The 19,026-nt window shown below is 39.5% G+C and overlaps 7 protein-coding genes, 1 long non-coding RNA gene and 1 other non-coding gene across 9 annotated transcripts; 4 read left to right on the top strand and 5 right to left on the bottom strand.

Moving 5' to 3' along the window:
- The first annotated feature begins 556 nt into the window (after window positions 1–556).
- On the top strand, window positions 557–2,807 carry LOC145702187 (kynurenine/alpha-aminoadipate aminotransferase, mitochondrial-like). Its single transcript, XM_081779400.1, has 9 exons — window positions 557–717; window positions 759–904; window positions 1,001–1,093; window positions 1,345–1,458; window positions 1,498–1,794; window positions 1,840–1,924; window positions 2,250–2,381; window positions 2,428–2,541; window positions 2,585–2,807. The coding sequence occupies exons 1-9, from the start codon at window positions 637–639 to the stop codon at window positions 2,783–2,785; spliced, it is 1,263 nt and encodes a 420-aa protein (XP_081635526.1). The 5' UTR covers window positions 557–636; the 3' UTR covers window positions 2,786–2,807.
- A 15-nt stretch (window positions 2,808–2,822) lies between these two features.
- On the bottom strand, window positions 2,823–5,981 carry LOC145702186 (protein white-like). The gene is made up of 8 exons (XM_081779399.1): window positions 5,929–5,981; window positions 5,509–5,886; window positions 4,671–5,380; window positions 4,330–4,563; window positions 3,874–3,969; window positions 3,588–3,829; window positions 3,043–3,180; window positions 2,823–2,993 (listed from the first exon to the last, which is right to left on the bottom strand). Exons 1-8 carry the CDS (start codon window positions 5,946–5,948, stop codon window positions 2,886–2,888), a joined length of 1,926 nt encoding a protein of 641 aa, XP_081635525.1. The 5' UTR covers window positions 5,949–5,981; the 3' UTR covers window positions 2,823–2,885.
- Window positions 5,982–6,560: 579 nt separating this feature from the next.
- Window positions 6,561–8,145, top strand: LOC145702188 (uncharacterized). The gene is made up of 2 exons (XR_014134295.1): window positions 6,561–7,888; window positions 7,936–8,145. It is a non-coding gene; the product is annotated as an uncharacterized LOC145702188 (long non-coding RNA).
- Window positions 8,146–8,430: 285 nt separating this feature from the next.
- On the bottom strand, window positions 8,431–11,943 carry LOC145701094 (3-ketodihydrosphingosine reductase-like). The gene is made up of 8 exons (XM_081778323.1): window positions 11,546–11,943; window positions 11,136–11,230; window positions 10,639–10,774; window positions 10,477–10,571; window positions 10,196–10,273; window positions 9,520–9,812; window positions 9,131–9,399; window positions 8,431–8,865 (listed from the first exon to the last, which is right to left on the bottom strand). The coding sequence occupies exons 1-8, from the start codon at window positions 11,551–11,553 to the stop codon at window positions 8,829–8,831; spliced, it is 1,011 nt and encodes a 336-aa protein (XP_081634449.1). The 5' UTR covers window positions 11,554–11,943; the 3' UTR covers window positions 8,431–8,828.
- A 472-nt stretch (window positions 11,944–12,415) lies between these two features.
- LOC145703878 (uncharacterized) lies at window positions 12,416–13,837 on the top strand. Its single transcript, XM_081781276.1, has 6 exons — window positions 12,416–12,586; window positions 12,685–12,772; window positions 12,817–12,877; window positions 12,952–13,128; window positions 13,172–13,341; window positions 13,489–13,837. Exons 1-6 carry the CDS (start codon window positions 12,542–12,544, stop codon window positions 13,602–13,604), a joined length of 657 nt encoding a protein of 218 aa, XP_081637402.1. The 5' UTR covers window positions 12,416–12,541; the 3' UTR covers window positions 13,605–13,837.
- A 486-nt stretch (window positions 13,838–14,323) lies between these two features.
- TRNAQ-CUG (transfer RNA glutamine (anticodon CUG)) lies at window positions 14,324–14,395 on the bottom strand. The gene has a single exon. It is a non-coding gene; the product is annotated as a tRNA-Gln (tRNA).
- A 559-nt stretch (window positions 14,396–14,954) lies between these two features.
- LOC145702915 (uncharacterized) lies at window positions 14,955–16,728 on the top strand. Its single transcript, XM_081780211.1, has 3 exons — window positions 14,955–15,877; window positions 15,933–16,327; window positions 16,530–16,728. Exons 1-3 carry the CDS (start codon window positions 15,727–15,729, stop codon window positions 16,725–16,727), a joined length of 744 nt encoding a protein of 247 aa, XP_081636337.1. The 5' UTR covers window positions 14,955–15,726; the 3' UTR covers window position 16,728.
- On the bottom strand, window positions 16,726–17,272 carry LOC145702916 (uncharacterized). The gene is made up of 2 exons (XM_081780212.1): window positions 16,955–17,272; window positions 16,726–16,914 (listed from the first exon to the last, which is right to left on the bottom strand). The coding sequence occupies exons 1-2, from the start codon at window positions 17,100–17,102 to the stop codon at window positions 16,772–16,774; spliced, it is 291 nt and encodes a 96-aa protein (XP_081636338.1). The 5' UTR covers window positions 17,103–17,272; the 3' UTR covers window positions 16,726–16,771.
- Window positions 17,273–17,871: 599 nt separating this feature from the next.
- On the bottom strand, window positions 17,872–18,355 carry LOC145703047 (uncharacterized). Its single transcript, XM_081780358.1, has 2 exons — window positions 18,096–18,355; window positions 17,872–18,054 (listed from the first exon to the last, which is right to left on the bottom strand). The coding sequence occupies exons 1-2, from the start codon at window positions 18,241–18,243 to the stop codon at window positions 17,912–17,914; spliced, it is 291 nt and encodes a 96-aa protein (XP_081636484.1). The 5' UTR covers window positions 18,244–18,355; the 3' UTR covers window positions 17,872–17,911.
- Window positions 18,356–19,026: the final 671 nt, after the last annotated feature.

Raw genomic sequence — 19,026 nt, 5'->3', positions numbered from 1 at the left:
AATGAGTCCTCCGTCGCTATATCCGAGTTTTTCGCTTCTCCTTGAAAAAGGTACAGCTGAATTACAGAACTATAAATCCTGGTTACTTACAGTTGAAGAGGACCGGCGTGAGAAGAAGCAAATAAAGCAGTAAAGCTGAGTGTTTTGAAAATTTTCATGTTTTTCTTGTTTCTTTTTCTTTTGCTTGAGTAATCAGTCAGGTATCTTCTTCGTTTTTATATGCGTTTCGCCATCTAGCGATGAAGCAAAGGCGAAGAATGGAGAACCACAGGAGGCATGTTTTAATGGAATTGAATCGGTCATGTTTCTCCCGATAACATTAAATTTATATGGCGACTTCTGGCAGACGGATTTTGGACTGCTGAATTTTCAACTTTCTCCTATTGTTTTATTTAAGGGTTCAAGGGTTTCTTCGGAGGAAGAGTTCTTTTGTCGTTAGATAGAATCAAACATTTGCATTTCTATCACCCTTGTTTCAAAATGTGACTCACCTTGCACGCTCCTTATTGACACGCCCAAAAACCTTGACCTCAAAAATACGCTTTGTTTCTAGTAGCATAAACCTTTTTTATTGTTTTCTTTCCAAGACGAGCTTTTGTATTAATCGAAGAGAGGGAACTTGAAGAAAGAAAGAAAATGAATTCCTATGAGAGATTTTTCTCTCGAGCGGCTTTGGCCAGAAAGCCCTCCCCGATTCGAGTTTTGACAAAGATTCAGGTACATTTTTGGGTAAAGTTCATGTTCAATAAAATCCATAGATGGCATCTGGTCCAGAAATGATCTCACTCGCCGGAGGAATGCCCAACGGTGCCATGTTTCCAATCAGTGGCTTGACGATGCAAGTTGACGGCTGCGAAATTCAACTGTCGCAAGCTCAATTAGCTACGGCATTGCAGTATTCAAGGGTTGATGGGACTAAATTTTGTGCGTCTGACGGCATTATTAATACGTAATAACGATTGACTTGTTCTAAATTGCGAGTCAAAAACCCTTTCAAAAGCAGTCTCGGGCTCCCAAGCTTTCTACATCACCTCAACTCCATCAGAACTCAATACCACGGCCAAAGCTCGTTTAGTGAAAACATCGACACTTGGTAATAATTGATGCAGAACTAATAGCTAAATACGACTCGTACTTTATTATTTTTGTTATTGGCAACTTCGATCCATCAATATTTATTTGTCGTTGTTTTAGCTCAAAACAAATCCTTTCCCACTTAGACTCATTGTTATTGAAAACGACTTCCAAGTAGAAGTTCCACAGTTGGAAGCTAAAACAAGGGCAAATAAATATCAACACTTCGTCATAGAACATGTTATTCAAGACATCAAATCTATAATTCAGCGTATCGACAGGGTCCCAAAATGGCCTTGAAATGCTTCTTGGATCACTGCTAAATGAAGGCGATGGAATTTTAACAGACGATCCGATGTATCCGGGTACCAAAGCTATTCTTAGGTATTGTTCGTGGAAGAAAAGTGGTTCATGAATGTTCAGGCCTCTCGGAGCATCAATTATTCCAATCAAAACAGATGGAGATGGCATGGATACTAACGATCTGGAAGCGCAAATCAACAGATACAAAGATTCGCACAAGCTAAAAGTGATCATGACCGTGGCAAATGGGGGCAACCCAACCGGCTCGACCTTGAGTCTGGAAAGACGCCATCGGCTGCTCCAATTGGCTCACGAGAATGATCTCCTCGTCGTCGAAGATGATCCTTATTACTTTCTCCAGTTTGACGGTGAACAACTCCCGAGCCTGTTTGAACTCGACTGGAACTCGTCAAACAGGTAAAAATCTTCTTTTCGAAAGAAAAACCAGTTTGTTCTCATTAGCTTCAAACGCGTCATTCGCTCGGACTCGTTTTCGAAGATCATCTCCGCAGGCATCAGAATCGGATGGATCACCGGGCCTAAAGAAGTATTTCCCAGACAGATAATACTGCCAAAAAGAATATGCGTCAAAGTGGGATCTCTGATCTTTGTTTAGCCAGATTCAAGCTATCTGATGCAGGGCTTTTCTATTGCCCTTTCCAGACCTTTCAAGTGTCTGTATATTTGATAGTAACAGAAACATGACCTTGAGCTAAAGATTGACCTATTTTGAGATGAACTCCCGAAAGAAAATGAGACTTAAATTCTTAAATTAGAGATGTAATTGCGTATGTCTTAAAAGCTTCAGTTTAATTACATTCATAAGCGAAAACCAAGCAGAATCTTTAGGTCATATTTAACAAACGTTTTAGGTTATCGGAAAGCTGGAATTAGCCACACAATGCAGCACATTACATTGCCCTTCCATAACGCAAGTCATCTGTGCTGAGCTTTTTAACAAATGGGGAATGGAAGGCTTCGCTGAACATATTGCTAAAGTCAAGGTTTGGTTTTCTTCTCAAAAGACCTCTCTAACGAAGAACCTTCCAGGATTTCTATCGAAATAGACGAAACTTTCTCGTCGCAGCGGCTGAGAAACATCTTGGGGATCTTGCAGAGTGGGATGTGCCCAAAGGGGGGCTCTTTTTATGGATCAAATTAAAGGTAAGACAGAAAAAATGAGAGCTTGACATTATAAATTCTTTAGGGTATCGATGATACTTCGGCTCTTATTGAGCAAAAAGCTCGAAAAGCGAATGTCCTCCTTTGCCCTGGATCATATTTTGCCGTGGATGAAAACGCTCCAAATTCGTACTGCCGAGTTGCCTTTTCCGTTGCTTCGGAAGAACAGATGGACGAAGCGATGCGAAGACTCGCGGAACTGATCAAAACTGAGCTTGAGAACTAAAACACCTTATTTCTTCAATAAATCAAAATGTATAATTGAGGATTCTTCATTTTTATTTAAATTTTCAGTGAATAAACAAGGCATCGTAAGTTACAGTCGATTAGCGATTTGAAGCGCGGAATTTAAAAGCTAGAATACAATAAGCTAAGAGTCTGAAGCCAACAGCAAGACCAACAAGACATCCGATGTTTCTCCACCAGTGCTCCTCCTGTTAAAATAAAGGATGAACCACATTGAGAATTTTTTAATGGATTTACCTTGTAACTGTATGTTTCCAGTACATAGCTTCCGTCGACAAAAGAGATCAGTGGGTCTTTTATTTGATATTCGCAGCAATCGTTGAAAGATGTTGGGGCACATTCGCTTGCATTTTGGGCAGCAGCTCGGAAGAAACCCTGAAATCACAGTTAAACACAGTTTAGAAACCATTAGACATTTTTAATGAAGAAAATTATTTGATTTACGTCGATTTATGTCTTCGATAGACGTATGTATGCACCGACGATAATATGTCATATATGGCACATCCCCTTTACTGCCCCCTGGAGGCTATTTTATGGGCTAAACGCGGGCATTATCTAGAACCGAAACCAAGAGCAGACTCTGAGCCAAAGTTTGAACCCGAGTACGAACCCAAACTCGTACCAGAACTCGAACCCGAAGAAAACTCCTAAAAAAATGAGTTACGGGCGTTTATTAAATTTTGTGTCATAAAAAGGGGGGCCACAATTATAACGGGCAAATTCGCAATAACGGGATTTTCAGATTCTCGAAATGAATTGAGGTTTGTACCGAAACTTACTGCAAGAATGTTTGTCTGTCTACTCAATCCACAGAATCCTCCATCTCTCCATTGTGCAACGTACAAATTCTCCGCGCCGTAGTAGAACCAAGAAATGTACTTGAGCCAGATGAACCATGGCGGAACCGAGTCCGATTGAAGGAAAAATCCTCCAAAGAGCAAAAGCGGAACCATCAGTGGAGGAGCGATCGCATTTGCAGCTTCAATGGTCGGAGCGATTGCGGAAATCATGTAGCCATATCCTTGAAGAAAACTTTAGCAGCGGACCTAATAGTGAATTCCGTACCTGTAGCAGAAAGAGCAATCATAATACAAGTCAAGTACATCGCCCAGAACGCACTCCAGCTTGGAAACAATCCAATCATACAATACTGAATCCCAACTAAAAAATCTGTTTAAAAAAGTAGACTGCACACTTGAAAATACATCCTGTAACTGGGTTAAAAACTGCCTTTAGCCTGGTATTCCTATAAATAAACGAACATGATCATTTCCTTCAATTTTTGGCCTGTCTTAATGTTTAATGGTACTGTTTACGATAAAAATTGTTTAACAAGAAAAGCCCTTAATAAATCTAGGAAAAACGATCAACGAACACTCGTGTCAAAATATTGTCAGTATCAGATATTGACGAGTTTATTAATCCTGGTATCAACCTGGACGATCCCCGCAGTTCCTCGAATTTTCGATACTAATTAGTATTGGATTTACAATTAATAGACAGTTGAGTCGCCCTACTTACGAAATATGAATGGCATGGCGAATAGAAATGGCAGTCCGGCAGCGCTTTCAGTCAGGAATGCGATGAAGAGTGGATAGAGCCCGTCGTAGTATTCTCGTCGAAGAACGACTTTCATTCTCGGAAACGAGAAGACGACGAGAAAGAGGTAGGCGAAGGAGAAAGAACAGACGGCAGAGAAGATAGCACCGTTGATGTTGAAGACGTCGGTTTGATCGTAAGGGTTATCGTTAGCATCTGAAATTGTTGGTAATAGAAAGAAAAGGTATTTCGAAAAGCAAAGTTGCTTCTGATTGGCTGGAAGCCCCTCAGATTACCCTAAAATCATCAAACTAGTCACTTACTCCATGGAATTCTCAAGTAGACTAGTCCAACAATAATCGCAGTTCCAATGTTCTGTCCAAACTTCATTCCAGCGGTCGATTTGTCCCTGTACTGCGAAATCAGCGCTCGCCAAAGCAACATGTAAAAAGACACGAACCAATTGGCCTTGTTCGCCTTTGCTTCTTTCGTCACATCCGCAACAAGAGGATCAGATTTGATTGATTCAACCTGGCCTCCTTCAATTTGTCGCCTGTAATTGCTCGAATTGAAGTTTTCCCAGATCTTGAGTATCTTCGTTTTCGATTCTTCTTCCTTCCCTTCAAGAACGCTCGTTTCCCAGATGTAATGGTCAGCTGGGTTGTAGTTCTCGCGACATGGGTTGCCGATAGACTGGAAAAAAGTCTTTGCTTCGTTCTTTGGCCCCAAGTAGACGCATCGCCCCATAGAAAGGAGCAGAAGAGAGTCAAAAATGTCGAAAATCTCCGAGCTCGGCTGATGAATCGTGCACAAAACAGTCGTTCCGTTCCTCGCCAGATCTTTCAATGTTTGACAGACCGCACTCGCTAAGTATGAATCCAGCCCAGAAGTAGGTTCGTCGGCGAAAATGATCGGCGGATCGACCAGAATCTCCGACGCAATTGAAAGTCGCTTCATTTCACCGCCGGAGATCGTTTTCGACAGTCCCGGGGTGCCGATGACGGTCTTCGCGCATTTTTGCAGGCCCATGATTCTGAAAAAGGGGCTTTGAATCAGAGGCGATTGTAGAGATTCAAATTATTCCCGAAAAACTGACGAGCGGAGTTTAAGCGGACCGACATTCGATGGACACTTTTGGGTCGCACAAAACTAGGTCAGTACCTGATAACTTCTTTAATCTTGTCTTCCTGAAAACTCTTCGATTTCTTCGAAAGCTTGAGGCGCGCATGAAATCTCAAATGCTCTTCGACCGTCAATGCTCCTATGAAAACATCGTTCTGTTGAATATACGCCGAGATGTGGCTTATGTCTTCTCCCAAACTCACTCCGCTCACTTCCACTTTTCCGGTGATGGTCAATCCGTTGATGTTTCTTCTCGTCAGCGTGTTCATCAACGTACTTTTTCCAGCGCCAGACGAGCCCATGATTGCCATGAGTGTTCCTGGCTTAGCGCTGCCGCTGACATTGTGTAGAATTGTCTTTGCCTGCTTGTTCTGTGTGCCAGTTACAGTCAGGTCTTTCCAATCGAGTTGAACACCGCTAGAAATTTTGTGTCAAGGAATTGCTATTTTATCTGCTTACTTTTCTCTAAGAATATTCATTGTGAATAACGTTTAGTATTCATTGAAAACTCTGACTGACTATTCTTTTGACTAAAAAATCACTGATAAACTTTCATCAGAAAATTCTAGAAGAAGAAAAGCGCTTACCGTCGCTTAGAAGTTCCTGCTGCTCCTTCGATTCCAAAAGAAGTCTCATTCTTCTCGCTTATATTTTGGATAGGATTCAGGTCTCGATTATTGTTTCTTAAACTGGAGGGTCCGGGTGCGTCCGTTTCCGGTAAATCATCCAGTCTCGATATTAGACCCTCGTCATCTCGGTTGGAGATTTGGGAAGCTTCAGGAGGGGATTTTTTAACAAGAACGAAAAATAAAATCGTAAGACAATCAAATAAATGACAATTAACATTTTTCATTCGAAAAAAGTAATTCCCCGATTAAAAATATTTTTTTGTTTTAAATCCCTGACTTTCATGTTTCATTTAGGAAATTTCTTCAAAGCGCATCTCTCTTTATTGTAATAAAAAAGAAGTCAAGCAATAAACTTGTTAAAACCTCAAAATTGGCCGCGCTTTGGCTTGGGGCGGGAAAAACTTTGAAAGAAATGTATTTCAAATTTGTCAGTTGATTAATAAGAGAGGAGCAAGATACGGAGCCCAATCCCGTGCTGCCGGGCCCATCGATTTTCGTTAAATTACAATAGACTGGGCTCAAGTCTCACATTCATCGAGACTTGAAAAAATATGAGCCCAGCCAATCTAACCGGGCCTAATTAGCGCCCATTAATGATTTGCGATGACATTGATGACGTTTGATTAATCAAAATAGGAAGAGGAAAGTTCTTCTTCTTATAAATCGATTCTTATGGTATCAAGAAAAGTTATATTGTTTGCAAGTTTAGTTATTGTTGAGTAAAATATTTTTTGCTGCATCGCTAAATTCTGCTCGTTTTCATGTTTTCAGGATACTTTGTTCCTTCCGTTTTACGCCCTTTTGAGCTATTTTAAAACATGGTAAGGATCATTTTATTCAATTTCTCTAGTAATGAACCTCCGGTTTTAATGATTAATCGATCGAGAAGCGGAAGGGAAGAGCCTTATTCAGACTTATTCCAGAGTACCGTAGATTTCAATCAAAAAAGTTCACTCTTGAAGAAAATAACCAGTTCAATCCAATTCCTGTTCTCGCCACCATCAAAAGCATAATTAACAGTCCCTACTTTCATTTCGCTATCTTCACCCGTTCCCATTTCAAAAATGGGAAAAAGGGTTCAAATTCTCTTCAAATCTCTTTCGAAGCTCACTTTGACCTGAACTCTTTCCCGAAATAAAATATTTCTAATTGCCCCGATGACAGAACATTTGCGCAAGAAGCTAAACGAATATTTGCATTTACCAAGACGGACCTGATTGAACTTTTGTCTCTCGATTTATGTAAAAGACAATTTTTTCTCCATGAATGAATCCGTAATAATTCGGTAAAAAAGGAGGCTTTGGGCGACAATGGGACGAGATTTTCAAAAAAAGCCATATTATTGTTGCTTGAAGGTCAATATTAGTTTAAAGTCTTCTTCGACTACAGTTGTAGCATGCAAACATTGACTGTATTAGTTTTACAAGGTACAATAAGATGATTTATGTTGCCACCGAAAATTCTGGAAATCCAACTTGAAATTTTCATTCGATGATTCAATTGTTGTTTGTTTTCTCCAAAAATCTATCGAAAAGAAAGATTTTGTGCTAGCGACGCAAAATTGATCGCGACGACTCCGGGGGCGCCTCTGAGCGCGCGCTCGCGCTACTATAAGAATTCGCGCGAATTAACCCTTATCATCATATTGCTTAGAAACACAACTATTAACAAAAGTCAGAAAATACATAATGTTTTCTCAGCAGTTGAAAAACATCATCAATGGAGGAAATATCGCAGAGAAGCTTTCCGAGGAACTAAACTTGTCCAAACTTCAAATTATGATCATCATGGTAAGACACTCTTTTAGTAAAATTCAATTTTAAACCCATTTTTCTAGCGATTGAAACAAACTGGGCTTTCAAATGAAGAAATCGTCGCCGCGTTACAAGAAATTTGATTCCTAACTCAACTGCTACTTTTACTCTCTGACCTCGTTTGCCTGTATATTCGTTATTCTTTGACTGGCGCTATTTGAAATTCATATCCTCATTTTATCATTACTGTATTCTTACTGAAATACGTTCGAGAATAAAAATGAAATAAAACACTTGTTTTTTCCTGCGTTTTTTTTTACTCAGGACCTGAGTGAACTATAATCAGGGTCAGTTTTTCACGAACAGGAATCACGATTCATGAGAATGACTCCGGTTTCAGGCTTCTGGGTTTAGGTCGCTAGATATCTCTAAATTCAGTACATCGAGAAGCCGCTTGCGGCTTCGAGCTGAAAAACCTATAAAGCCGCGCAGTGCACGGCTGTCTTGTTGTTTCCTTGAAACTGCATGCAGCTTTCCCGACTATATTCAATTTCTTAATGATAGAAAACGCACATGAATTAAATACGGAATGAACTTTATTTCATGATAGTTGTTATAATTGTTTTGGTCAGTTTCTAAAACAAGAAAAAACGTAATTCATATTATTGTTTCAATGTGGTGCAAATTAAATTAATATTCGTTGATTAACTTTTCAAGAGAATAAATGACTCCCCCGAGTTTGAAGTCTAAACAAGTGGACAGGATAGGGCAGCAGCATTAGTAAAAAAGAATAGAAAAAGCAGAAATAAAAGCAAAGTGTGATAATAATAGTGAAGCAAAGGGCATAATATTGATTACTGAAGCAGAAGTACTGTTTCTTACGAAATAAGGCGATTGGCAATTAGACAGGTGGAGTGCAAGAAGTACTATTATTTGATTCGCGGAATGAATAAGAATTGTACTCAGTCTTTCTGAGTCAGAAGTCAGTTTTTTCAGCGGGTTGATGAATTTTGCTAAGAAGTTGATCATTATTTTAGCAATTTGAAGTAGAGATCAGCAACCTGTGTAGAATACTTGAGCCGGTATCTCTACACAGATTGCTAAGGTACGAAGAAATCTCAAAAATTTGTGTAATAGAATATTTTGAACAACAAGAAAAACCGTTCTTGTTAGACCGATCGGAATTGAGAATTAAAGTTGAGGCTCAATGCTGGATTATTGAAGCAATCGGCTTTATAAAAATTGAAGAATTAAGCGTTTTCCATGCACTTTTTCTACCTCTTCTTTTCCAGTTCTCTTTCGCACTTGTTGATCGTATATCTGATGACTTTTCTATACACGAGGGCGATGAGCCGCATCACTCCGCCGAAAAAGACTTCAAAGAAAAGATTCAAAAACGAATTCGTCGGTCCTAGTCCAGCAGTTACTCGCGTGGCAAACCAGCCGTCGATTCCGATTGAATGGTCCGTTTGTCCGTTTTCCACGGCATTGACGATTCCGGGAACGATGCTATCTGGTTCTACTTCATCAGCAAGAGCAGAAATAGCCTAAATCGGGATCGAAAGGTTGTAAAAAAGAAGCTTCTATTTCAATATATCTAAGATAGCCGCGAATTAAGAATCATTTAGTTTTGAAAGCCGCAAGCGGTTTCCGCTGTTCAAGTTCACAAAAATGCCTTGTCGACCCTTTTGCTTGACAACTTCAGGTTTGGTCAAATTCTCCGTCGCCAAGCCAGGAGTATTCATGTCCGGCGGATAAATGATCGTAACAGCAGTGTTTGAGCCTTCCAATTCCATACCAAGAGCATCAGCGAATCCTCTGAGCGCAAATTTACTGGCACAATAAGCAGACATTCCCCAGAGCCCGATTTGGCCGGCGACGGAGCTGATGATGGCGATTCGAGAGTTCGTGTTTTGGGATTTGAGTATTGGCAGTGCAGCTCGGACAGCATTCATCACACCTAAAGAAAATCATCTAAGGCTAACTCCCTTCGGCTTAGAGAGTTAGGGGAGCTGGAATTCGGTTGTTTCTGGAATGAACATATATGCGCTTAGTACGGGTGACCCTCGAACAACCAAACTGGAACGCCGAAAAGTGTATGATTGCAAGCAAAATATTTCTGTGACGCAGAAAAAAAACATAAACACTAACGCGAGTTCCAGCAAACTGCAGAAAATGAACTCGTTTTTTGAAGGGTTTACGAAACAAAGAAGCTTTCAAAACACTTTTCTACAAAAACTAAAGGCTGTTCGTTTAATTAAGTTTCGGATTCGATTAAATTCAGTTTTATTTGGAGCTCGAAAAAGTACCCTGTTCGCTTTGTGTTTTGGAGTTTAAAAATACCTAGAGTGTTGACGTCAATTTGCGATTGAATCTGTTGAAACGGCAGGTCTTCGGTTCGCGCTGAGCGGCTGAGTCCAGCTTAAAAATAGCTTTAAAAACTTAAGTTATTCTAACAAACTTTTCAAAATCTATCCCTTCTTACTTTTGAAACGGGTAGAATTACTAGAAAAGCAAGATAGTCTCTAAGCCGCCTTAGTATTTAATTTCTAGTTTGCGAGTAAGAGTTCGAAAGGGTTTAGTCATGAAAGTAAGACTGTACATTTAGCTTCAGAAAAGCTTACCAGAAGCGATGAGTACATCAATCTTTCCGAATTCGCTGTTGCTGATGATTGTAGAAAACGCTTTTTCCAAGTCGGATGGATTCGTCACATCGGCGCTAGAATGCTTTCATGAACTTAAATTCATAAAATAGCGATAGTGAATTAATAATAATTTTTCATTACCTCAAACTCTCCACACAGCCGTCCTTCAATCCTTCTTCTGATAGTGGGTCGATAGTTCTTCTGGAAATAAGAACAACTTTCGCTTTTCGCTTGACACATTCTTTCGCGATCGCTAGCCCTAGTCCTTGTGTTCCTCCTAGAAAAAGAAATGAGTTATTGTCAGCAAATTTCAATTTGTAATCGATTAATAATCCTATTACGATTTTGATGATTTGATTACTAAAAGATGAAGAAATCGAAGCTAAAACGTGTGTAAAAAAAACGTGGCCATAAACAATCACGAGTTAACAATAATGTGTAGCCTTGTTTTTCGTTAAATAAACGAATGTTATTAAAACTGCTCTTTATAATCATATAAACAGATTAGTAACCAAGGTACATGTTCCGCTTTTGAATCAGAAACGCGTGCTTTATGAACTTATAAGCGATTGAAAACTGAAGCTAGCAATTCTGAAATACTGAAAATATCCATCTGAATACAGATTCTGTGCACGAACCTGTAATGACGACGACTTTATCTTGAAGAAGAAGCTTCTTGAGTTTTGAATCCTTGAGGAAGAATAGAATCCCTGTCAGTAGGCAAACAGTCGCTTTTTTAGAGATGTAAAGATTCAATCGGGCGAGGAAAAGTCTAAGCTTGAAATTGGATACTATATATGAGAATGCTTGCGGCTTCGGCCAAATTACCATGATTATATAGGTATATTTGAGCTGCAATGCGGCAGCCGCAAGAAGCGCGGCTTTTCGCTAGATCTGTTGCTCGAAGCCGCTTGCTTCTTACTATTAATAATATTTTTTTTCGATTCAAGAGCTTTGGTCAATAAAATGACGAAAATGAAAGTTCCGTAAAATATTTACGGTCAGTTCTTTATTTTTTCATCAAATTAGTCTTTTTCTTCTCTTTCCTATAAGCATCTTCTTTCCAGTAATTCTTTACCAAAATCGCGAAAAACCAAGAACTTCCCTTTTTCTCTAATTCAGGAACCGAACCACTCCGCCAAGTTTAAGGGACCCGGGCGAGTAACGCGAAGTCCAACTTCACGCGCTCGCCATTGATCTTACAGAAAAGCTTTTTTGAAATTTCTTTTTGCTAAACATATCTTCATTCCCTCAGCTTTTACCTCCAATTTTCAGATTTTTTATATCATTATTAATTCTTGAGCTAGGATGAATAAAAGAAGCGCAACTTCAAAAGGATTCAACTCCTGCAAACTTCATTTTATTTTCATGAAACCAGCACCATTGAAAAGCCCATTAAATTCTGAACAGATTCCACTTAATGCGCTAAGCTGAAACTTTACTTATTGCCCTTCGCGCGCTGATAAACAAAAGAACTTAGCGCGCGCCCAGCGGGAATCATGTCCCGGGAGCCCAAAATACCCCAAAATAGCCCGATCGGAGCGTCCTGCCAAGCTTCGAGCGCTAAGTTCTTTTGTTAATCAGCGCGTGAAGGGCAATAAGTACAGTTTTAGCTTAGCGCATTAAGTGGAATCTGTTCAGAATTTAATGGGCTTTTCAATGGTGCTGGTTTCATAAAAATAAAATGAAGTTTGCAGGAGTTGAATCCTTTTGAAGTTGCGCTTCTTTTATTCATCCTAGCTCAAGAATTAATAATGATATAAAAAATCTGAAAATTGGAGGTGAAAGCTGAGGGAATGAAGATATGTTTAGCAAAAAGAAATTTCAAAAAAGCTTTTCTGAAAGATCAATGGCGAGCGCGTGAAGTTGGTCTTCGCGTTACTCGCCCGGGTCCCTTAATTCTGAGTCATTTTTTCACATTTCTCCCGCTGCGTCACATTTTGGCTCGCTCCAGACGCCTGTTTCAAGACGGCGAAAAACAGCAAAAATGAAATAAACGAGACTTTCTAAAAGAGAAAAAAGAAGAAGAAATAAGATATTTTCGATGAAGATGGACTGTTTCTTCTCCTGCTGTATTTTTGTCCAAGAAAATGGGTTAAAATCATTTTTGATCAAAAATTTTGGCAATTTTCTAAAAAAATTCTCAAAATTAGATTTTAAAACTCAAAATTTAATCTATGAAAAGAACTTTTCGTGCCGATAACTCCAAGGAAAATTCTTGGCTGGCTTTCTGCATGTCAACTTCTGCTAATTTCCGCTTGTCTCGGCTGTTCTGGTTTGTTTTTTCTGGTATTTTTTAGTTTTGATTCTTCTTTTTAGCTTATTTGGTGGCTGCTGAAGTTCTGCCGCCGTTTTCCATTACTTCTATTGTGCTCACTTGGTAAGAAATCTTATATTGTTCGCTATTTTAGTCCGCTTTTTCCCTCTTGATTTTATCATTATTGTAAATTCTAGCGTTGCCTTTTGCTGTGCCTTGATCGGAATCATCGCTACTTCTCTGGACCATCCGCAGCTCTACTTCGCTTACAAAATCCTCTCAATCCTCATCACCATCTTCAACATGCTTGTGCTCGCCTATTTCACCTACGTTGCCATCGACCACTCGCTCAACAATCTCTCCAAGCCCCTGCAGTAAGTTCATCCTCCCTTTTTCGCCCAAAATCAAAATGTTCAGAATGCGTTGGAATTCGCAAAATGAAGAATTCAACCCGATGGTCGGAGTTGTCGCCGCCGCTTTTGCTTCAGAAATGAGCTTGTTCATTTGCTCCTCGTTTTATACAAGCCAGGCGAGAAGAAACGCACTGTATAGAATTCAAAACGAAGAAATCGACGCTCTTCTACAAGGTAAATTTAGCTTCAGATGCCTTATAAGTTATAACATCAGAAAAAAACCGTTTTACTAAAGTTTAAAAAGCATCGTCTTTTCGTTGAAAAAAGCCCTTATTTGACCTTTTCCGGTGCCTGTTTCTCATGTTGAAATGGTATTTCTAGAGCACGATGACTTCGACGACAACCACTCGCAATCGAGCTACCACATTCAAGTTCGCAGTCAAAATCAGTTCCTCAACAACTCCCGTCTTGAAGACAGTATCGCTTCTTCCCACTAACCCCCTTTTCTACTGGCTCAAAAATATTCTTCTTAGTTCCCCTATTTTCTTCCTCTTCAGGAACGCTTTCTATTATCGTTGAACCTCTTCTCTGTACTTTTAGGCTGGCACTAGAATAGAGCCAGTTTTAGCCTTGATTCATTTTATTTCAGTTTTGTTGATATTTTCAATTACACATGCTAAAATTCTTGATAAATTTCGAATAATGCCTTCTCTGAATAAAGTTCCTTGAATTTTAACCTTCTTCTGTCGTCGTTTCTCAAGAATATTTGCACAGGAAGACAGATCATACAATCTTAAAAAGTAGGCAAGATACATGAATACAGGTGAGGATTTGAAGAAGAGGAATCAGGACCCACCAAGCCTTTGGAGTCCAAGGTCCTCTACGCAGAACAGGTTGCCTTGCCCAGAGCACGCGTATTACGGTATTTGAAAGGTAATGAAGTTGATCATCATGCTATTTGCCAAGACTTCTTCCTCCGAGGAGCTTTTTGATCAGGTTATCACATGGAGAGAAAAATCGAAAGCGAGAAGAAGAATGAAATTTCTGCTTCTTCTTTTTCTTTCTGCATTCATCTCGGCCCAATGCCCGTAAGCTGTCTTATTTGATTTGATTAGGATTTTTTTCCAAGAGATTTGGTGCTCAAAGAAAGATGCGAGCAGATGTGCAATCAAGAGCTTTTTGACTGTCTCAGGAAAAGGGATGAAAAGAAAAGAAGAGGTCCTACCGAGATTTGAACTCGGATCGCTGGATTCAGAGTCCAGAGTGCTAACCGTTACACCATAAGACCACCTGGCTCCTTCCGGAAGTAGTTAAAATATATTATTCCTTTGAAGTAATTGCGAAAGTACAGCGAAAAGTGACTGCCACTACATTTGCATGGGAGACGCTTCTCGTTGTGGTGCCGCTTGTCCGTGTAACAATGACTGTTTGAACGGATGTGAGGGGTGCGCTAATCCTGTATGCAGCTGCAAGAACCCCAGGGAAAATTCCGAGTATAATTTTTGCATGAAAAAGGCTCTTGATGAAGAGCGAAACTGCATTTCTTCCTGTGCGAATGAAGATTGCATCGAAGAGTGTTATGTGATCAGAAAGGGGGCTATTTCGAAGTGTCCTTGTAATAGCTACTGTCAAGGTTTTCAGACGGTAATTGTTGTTCGATTTTCATCAAATCCTTTAGTTGGATGTCCCTGTGAACAATTCAACTGTCAAGAATATGCAATTTTATTGCAAGAATCCGCTGCAAAAATGGTTTCAAAATCATTTGGTGTCATTTTCAGCCAAGAAAAGAGTTTGCCAGACAATATTACAAAGAAAATTATTTAAGGGTAGGGTCCCCGTAGAGGCCCAAAGCAGCGAGACTCTCCTCCGAACCTATCAATGCTGGGAAGGCGTGTAATGGCTCAAATGAAAGTTCAATCATAGATCTTCTGATTGACACGAGCTTTTTTCGAAATTCCAAGAAAAAAGTCACGTGCGGTTCGCTCAAAGTTGTCGTCTCAGCGAAAAATCGCGAAAATAGCCAATATTCAGGGCGACTCTCCTCCAAAGTGAGCAATGAAAACCCTCTTGATTCTCTTGTAGGGTAAAGTTTGGACCCTAATCTTAAAAATGACACGAGCTTTTTTAAATTGGTCAAAATTTTCTATGTTAAAAATTTTAAAGTACGAAGGTACCCATTTTCCGTCCCTTTGACTCCGTGAATCGCCTTGCGGGCATAGCCCAAAAGGCTCCGTTCTCATCGCAAAAAGATTTCCTGAACGTGGGCTTTCCAAAAAGGTATCATACGACACCCTAACATAACGACCAAAAATAGTAAAAATTTTAAAATTTCCGCCTTTGGGCCAAAATGCACTAATTTTCGCCATTTTCAATTGCAATTTGTGCGAAAATGGGTTAAGATAGAGATAATACTCATGTAGAGTTTTTTGCTCAGAATTTCATAGAGATTCAGAAAAAGTAGTCAAAAACCGATTCTGAGACCTGACCCAGTACGGGGACCCTACCCTTAAATTCAAAAACTCATTATAAGATGGAAAAATAAAGGAAAACCGAAAACTTCTTCTTGACCCTGAAGTCGATCTTACTTCAACCTGCTACCAGTATTTCAAAGGAGAGCATATGCTTTTCGGTGGGGCGAAAAAGCGCCGTCAAGTGGCGAAAATTGAGAACTGCGAGATTAAAAACACGGGAAAACAACTAGCATATAACTTTGACTCGTTCAATGGAAGATGCATGTTGCAAGAGAATGAGTTTGGTTGGGAAGACGATGGTAAATTGGCAATTTAAAATTGCCCTTGAAGGCAAGAGTTGATTATTAACTGTAGTGGTGATGTTCTGCTTTGGTTCTTCAAGCAAGACTTGTTTCGAATTCGATGGAGAAAAGAGCAACTCAATTTACATTTCTCCACAGCACGAACACGCCCGAGGCGGTCTTGGTTCCTTTCAGAAGGAAACTTTCGTCGTTGGCGGAGGAGTTTATGGAGCGGACAATAATTTCAACAGCAAACTTGAATTTCGCGGAAGAAATGGTTGGGTGGAACATGCTGATTTTCCGAGACAAAGTGGAATCGCTGACTTTGTGCTTGCAAGTGTTCATGATAGTGGACAAGCATTTCTGATCGGCGGTTGGAGTGGATCTGATGGGCTGAATGATGTCTATGAATTGGTGATGACGAAGGAAGGGGCTGGTCGTTTTCAATATCGACAGCGACTACAAGAAGTAAGGTCTTTATTTTCAAAAGCAGCAGTAGGAACCATAACTTTTTGAATCTCAAAAATAGTTATATTATATAACTTATATACTTTTAGAACTCTCATCGATGTGAATGTATTATGGTATATTACCACTTGGTATAATGTGCTACGAATCATAGCCTATGATGCCTCCGTAGAATGGGCACTTGATTATTGAACATATTCAGATTGTTCGATTTGGCTCCGCCGCAGTCTTGTCATCTGAAATCATGATTGCCTCAACTCATGTCCAAGTCTTCAATTTCAAAGAGCTTCAAGAAACAAGAGTCTTTGATGTATTCAATCAAAAGACAAATCATCCGATATTTTTCAAAGTAGAAGCTGATTTCTGCATGAATGCCTGTCAAGAACAATGCTTTCTGTAATAAAATTGAAAATTTATTAAAGTACTCATGACTCAAGCAAGTTTTTAAAGAAGCTTTTGCAACTTTCCAGAGTTGACTCCAGCAGCAGTTTCGTCGCCACCGCCGAAGAACTTGCCATTGATGAAGACTCGGGGGACGGACTGAGCGCCAGTCATTTTTCGGAATTCAGCTTGGATCGCGGCGCAATCTATAAATTTCTTTGTAAAAACTTGAGATTTTTGTATTACCTGGGCGATTTTCGATCTCATAAGATTTGAAAGGAATATTCGCCTGCTTCAAAGCATCCTTCGCTTTCTTACAATAAGGACAGTAAGACTTGGAAAAGACGACGACTTTGTCCGCTTCCAAAGCAGTTTGAATAAATTGCGATGCCATCTCTCTCTTGTTGTAGTGCCGGCTGACGGAGATAGTCACTCAGTTTTTATGCGTTTCCTCTTATTCATTTCGAGAATCTAAAACCCGTAAACTTAGTGTGCTCGGGGAGAATATTGATGCCGTTATAATTGTGGGCCTCGAGAAAAATTTGCCCGTTAAAACTGTGACCCCCTCCCCCTTTTATCTCCCTTTGTTTTAGTTAAACATCCGTCTCAATGACAAAAGATCATTTTTTGGGGGATCTTTTCAGATCAAGGCCTTTTGTCAAAGAAAATAGTTCTAGAAATTTTTTTAAAGAGTTTATTTACAGTTTTCTTGAAGTTTTGACAGCTTTAAATCTCAGTTTTTGATTGAAAATTCTTTCAAAATGATCATCAAAAATAAACCCCCGAAAAGGGCGTCTTCAAGATCATTTCTTTCAACAGACAATCAGCATGAAAGGCAAGCCAGTTTCTTGTTATGGCGAAATAAGCGGTAGAATCGTCCGAATTCTTGATCTGATCGTGTTTTGAGAGCGACGAAACTGAATTCTGAAACTGATTCGAAGGATCACTTAAAATTTGATACAATTTAGGTTGTTCGATTTGGTTCTGCTGCAGTGTTATCATCTGAAATCATGATTGCTTCATCTCATGTCCAAGTTTTCAATTTCAGAGAGCTTCGAGAAGCAAGAGTCGTTGATGAACTCAATGAAGATACTAAACATGCAATAGTTTTCAAAGTAGAAGCTGATTTCTGCATGAAATCCTGTGAAGAACAATGCTTTCTGTAATAAAATTTATTAAAGCGCCCATGTAAGAAGCAGATTATTAAAGGAGTTTTTGAAGCTTTCCAGAGTTGACTCCAGCTGCTGTTTCGTCGCCACCGCCGAAGAACTTGCCATTGATGAAGACTCGAGGGACGGACTGAGCGCCTGTCATTTTTCGGAATTCAGCTTGGATGGCGGCGCAATCTTTAAATTTGTTTGGAAAGAGCGTTGCGTTTTTGTTGTACCTGAGCGATTTTCGATCTCATAAGCTTTGAAAGGAATATTCGCTCGCTTCAAAGCATCCTTCGCTTTCTTGCAGTAAGGACAGTAAGACTTGGAAAAGACGACGACTTTGTCGGCTTCCAAGGCTATTTGAATAAATTGCGATGCCATCTTTCTCTAGTTGTAATGCCGGCTATTGGAGATAGTCACTCAGTTTTTATGCGTTTCCTCTTAGTGTTCTCCCTTTGTTTGAGTTAAACATCCGTCTCAATGACAAAAGATCAATTTTTGAGGGGATCTTTACAGATCTAGGCCTTTTGTCAGAGAAATTAGTTCTAGAATATTCCTGCTTTTTCTTTTATAGAATTTATTTTACAGTTTTTTGAAGTTTTAATGGTTTTAAATTTCAGTTTTTGATTCAAAAGTCTTTCAAAATGATCATCAAAAATTAACCCCCGAAAAGGGCGTTTTCAAGATCAGTTCCTTCAACAGACGATCTGCATTTTCAGCATGAAAGGCAAGCGAGTTTCTTGTTATGGCGAAATCACCGGTAGAACCGTCCAAATTCTTGATCTGATCATGTTTTGAGAGCGAAGAAACTGAAGGAGTTATCCACATTGTCGAGTTCTTCGAGAGTTCTTGTTGCAGCGACTTGTATTTTTGCCCAGTGTACCAGATCACGATTATGAGTCCGTAGATTAGTGTCTTTTATGGTTTTTTATACCCGAATATTCGAATGATACTAACAATTGAAACCATTATTAGCAAAATATCGATATTTATTGGGATAATGACGGAATTCAAGCTGTCTTCTGGAAGATTTTTGAATAAAATTCTTGAAACTTTTAAAAAATTCAATATCTGAAATCTTTGCCTGTATCAAAACAGCTGGAAAACGACTGTAAGCATGAGGTAATCACAAGAAAATTGACTCCAAAAGTAAACTCCGTCGCC

The sequence above is a fragment of the Oikopleura dioica genome, chromosome PAR (genome assembly GCF_907165135.1).
Source record: "Oikopleura dioica chromosome PAR, OKI2018_I68_1.0, whole genome shotgun sequence".
In the NCBI taxonomy this organism is placed as follows: domain Eukaryota; kingdom Metazoa; phylum Chordata; class Appendicularia; order Copelata; family Oikopleuridae; genus Oikopleura; species Oikopleura dioica.
Note: the sequence above shows the minus strand (reverse complement) of the source record. Positions and strands in the feature narration are given on the sequence as shown.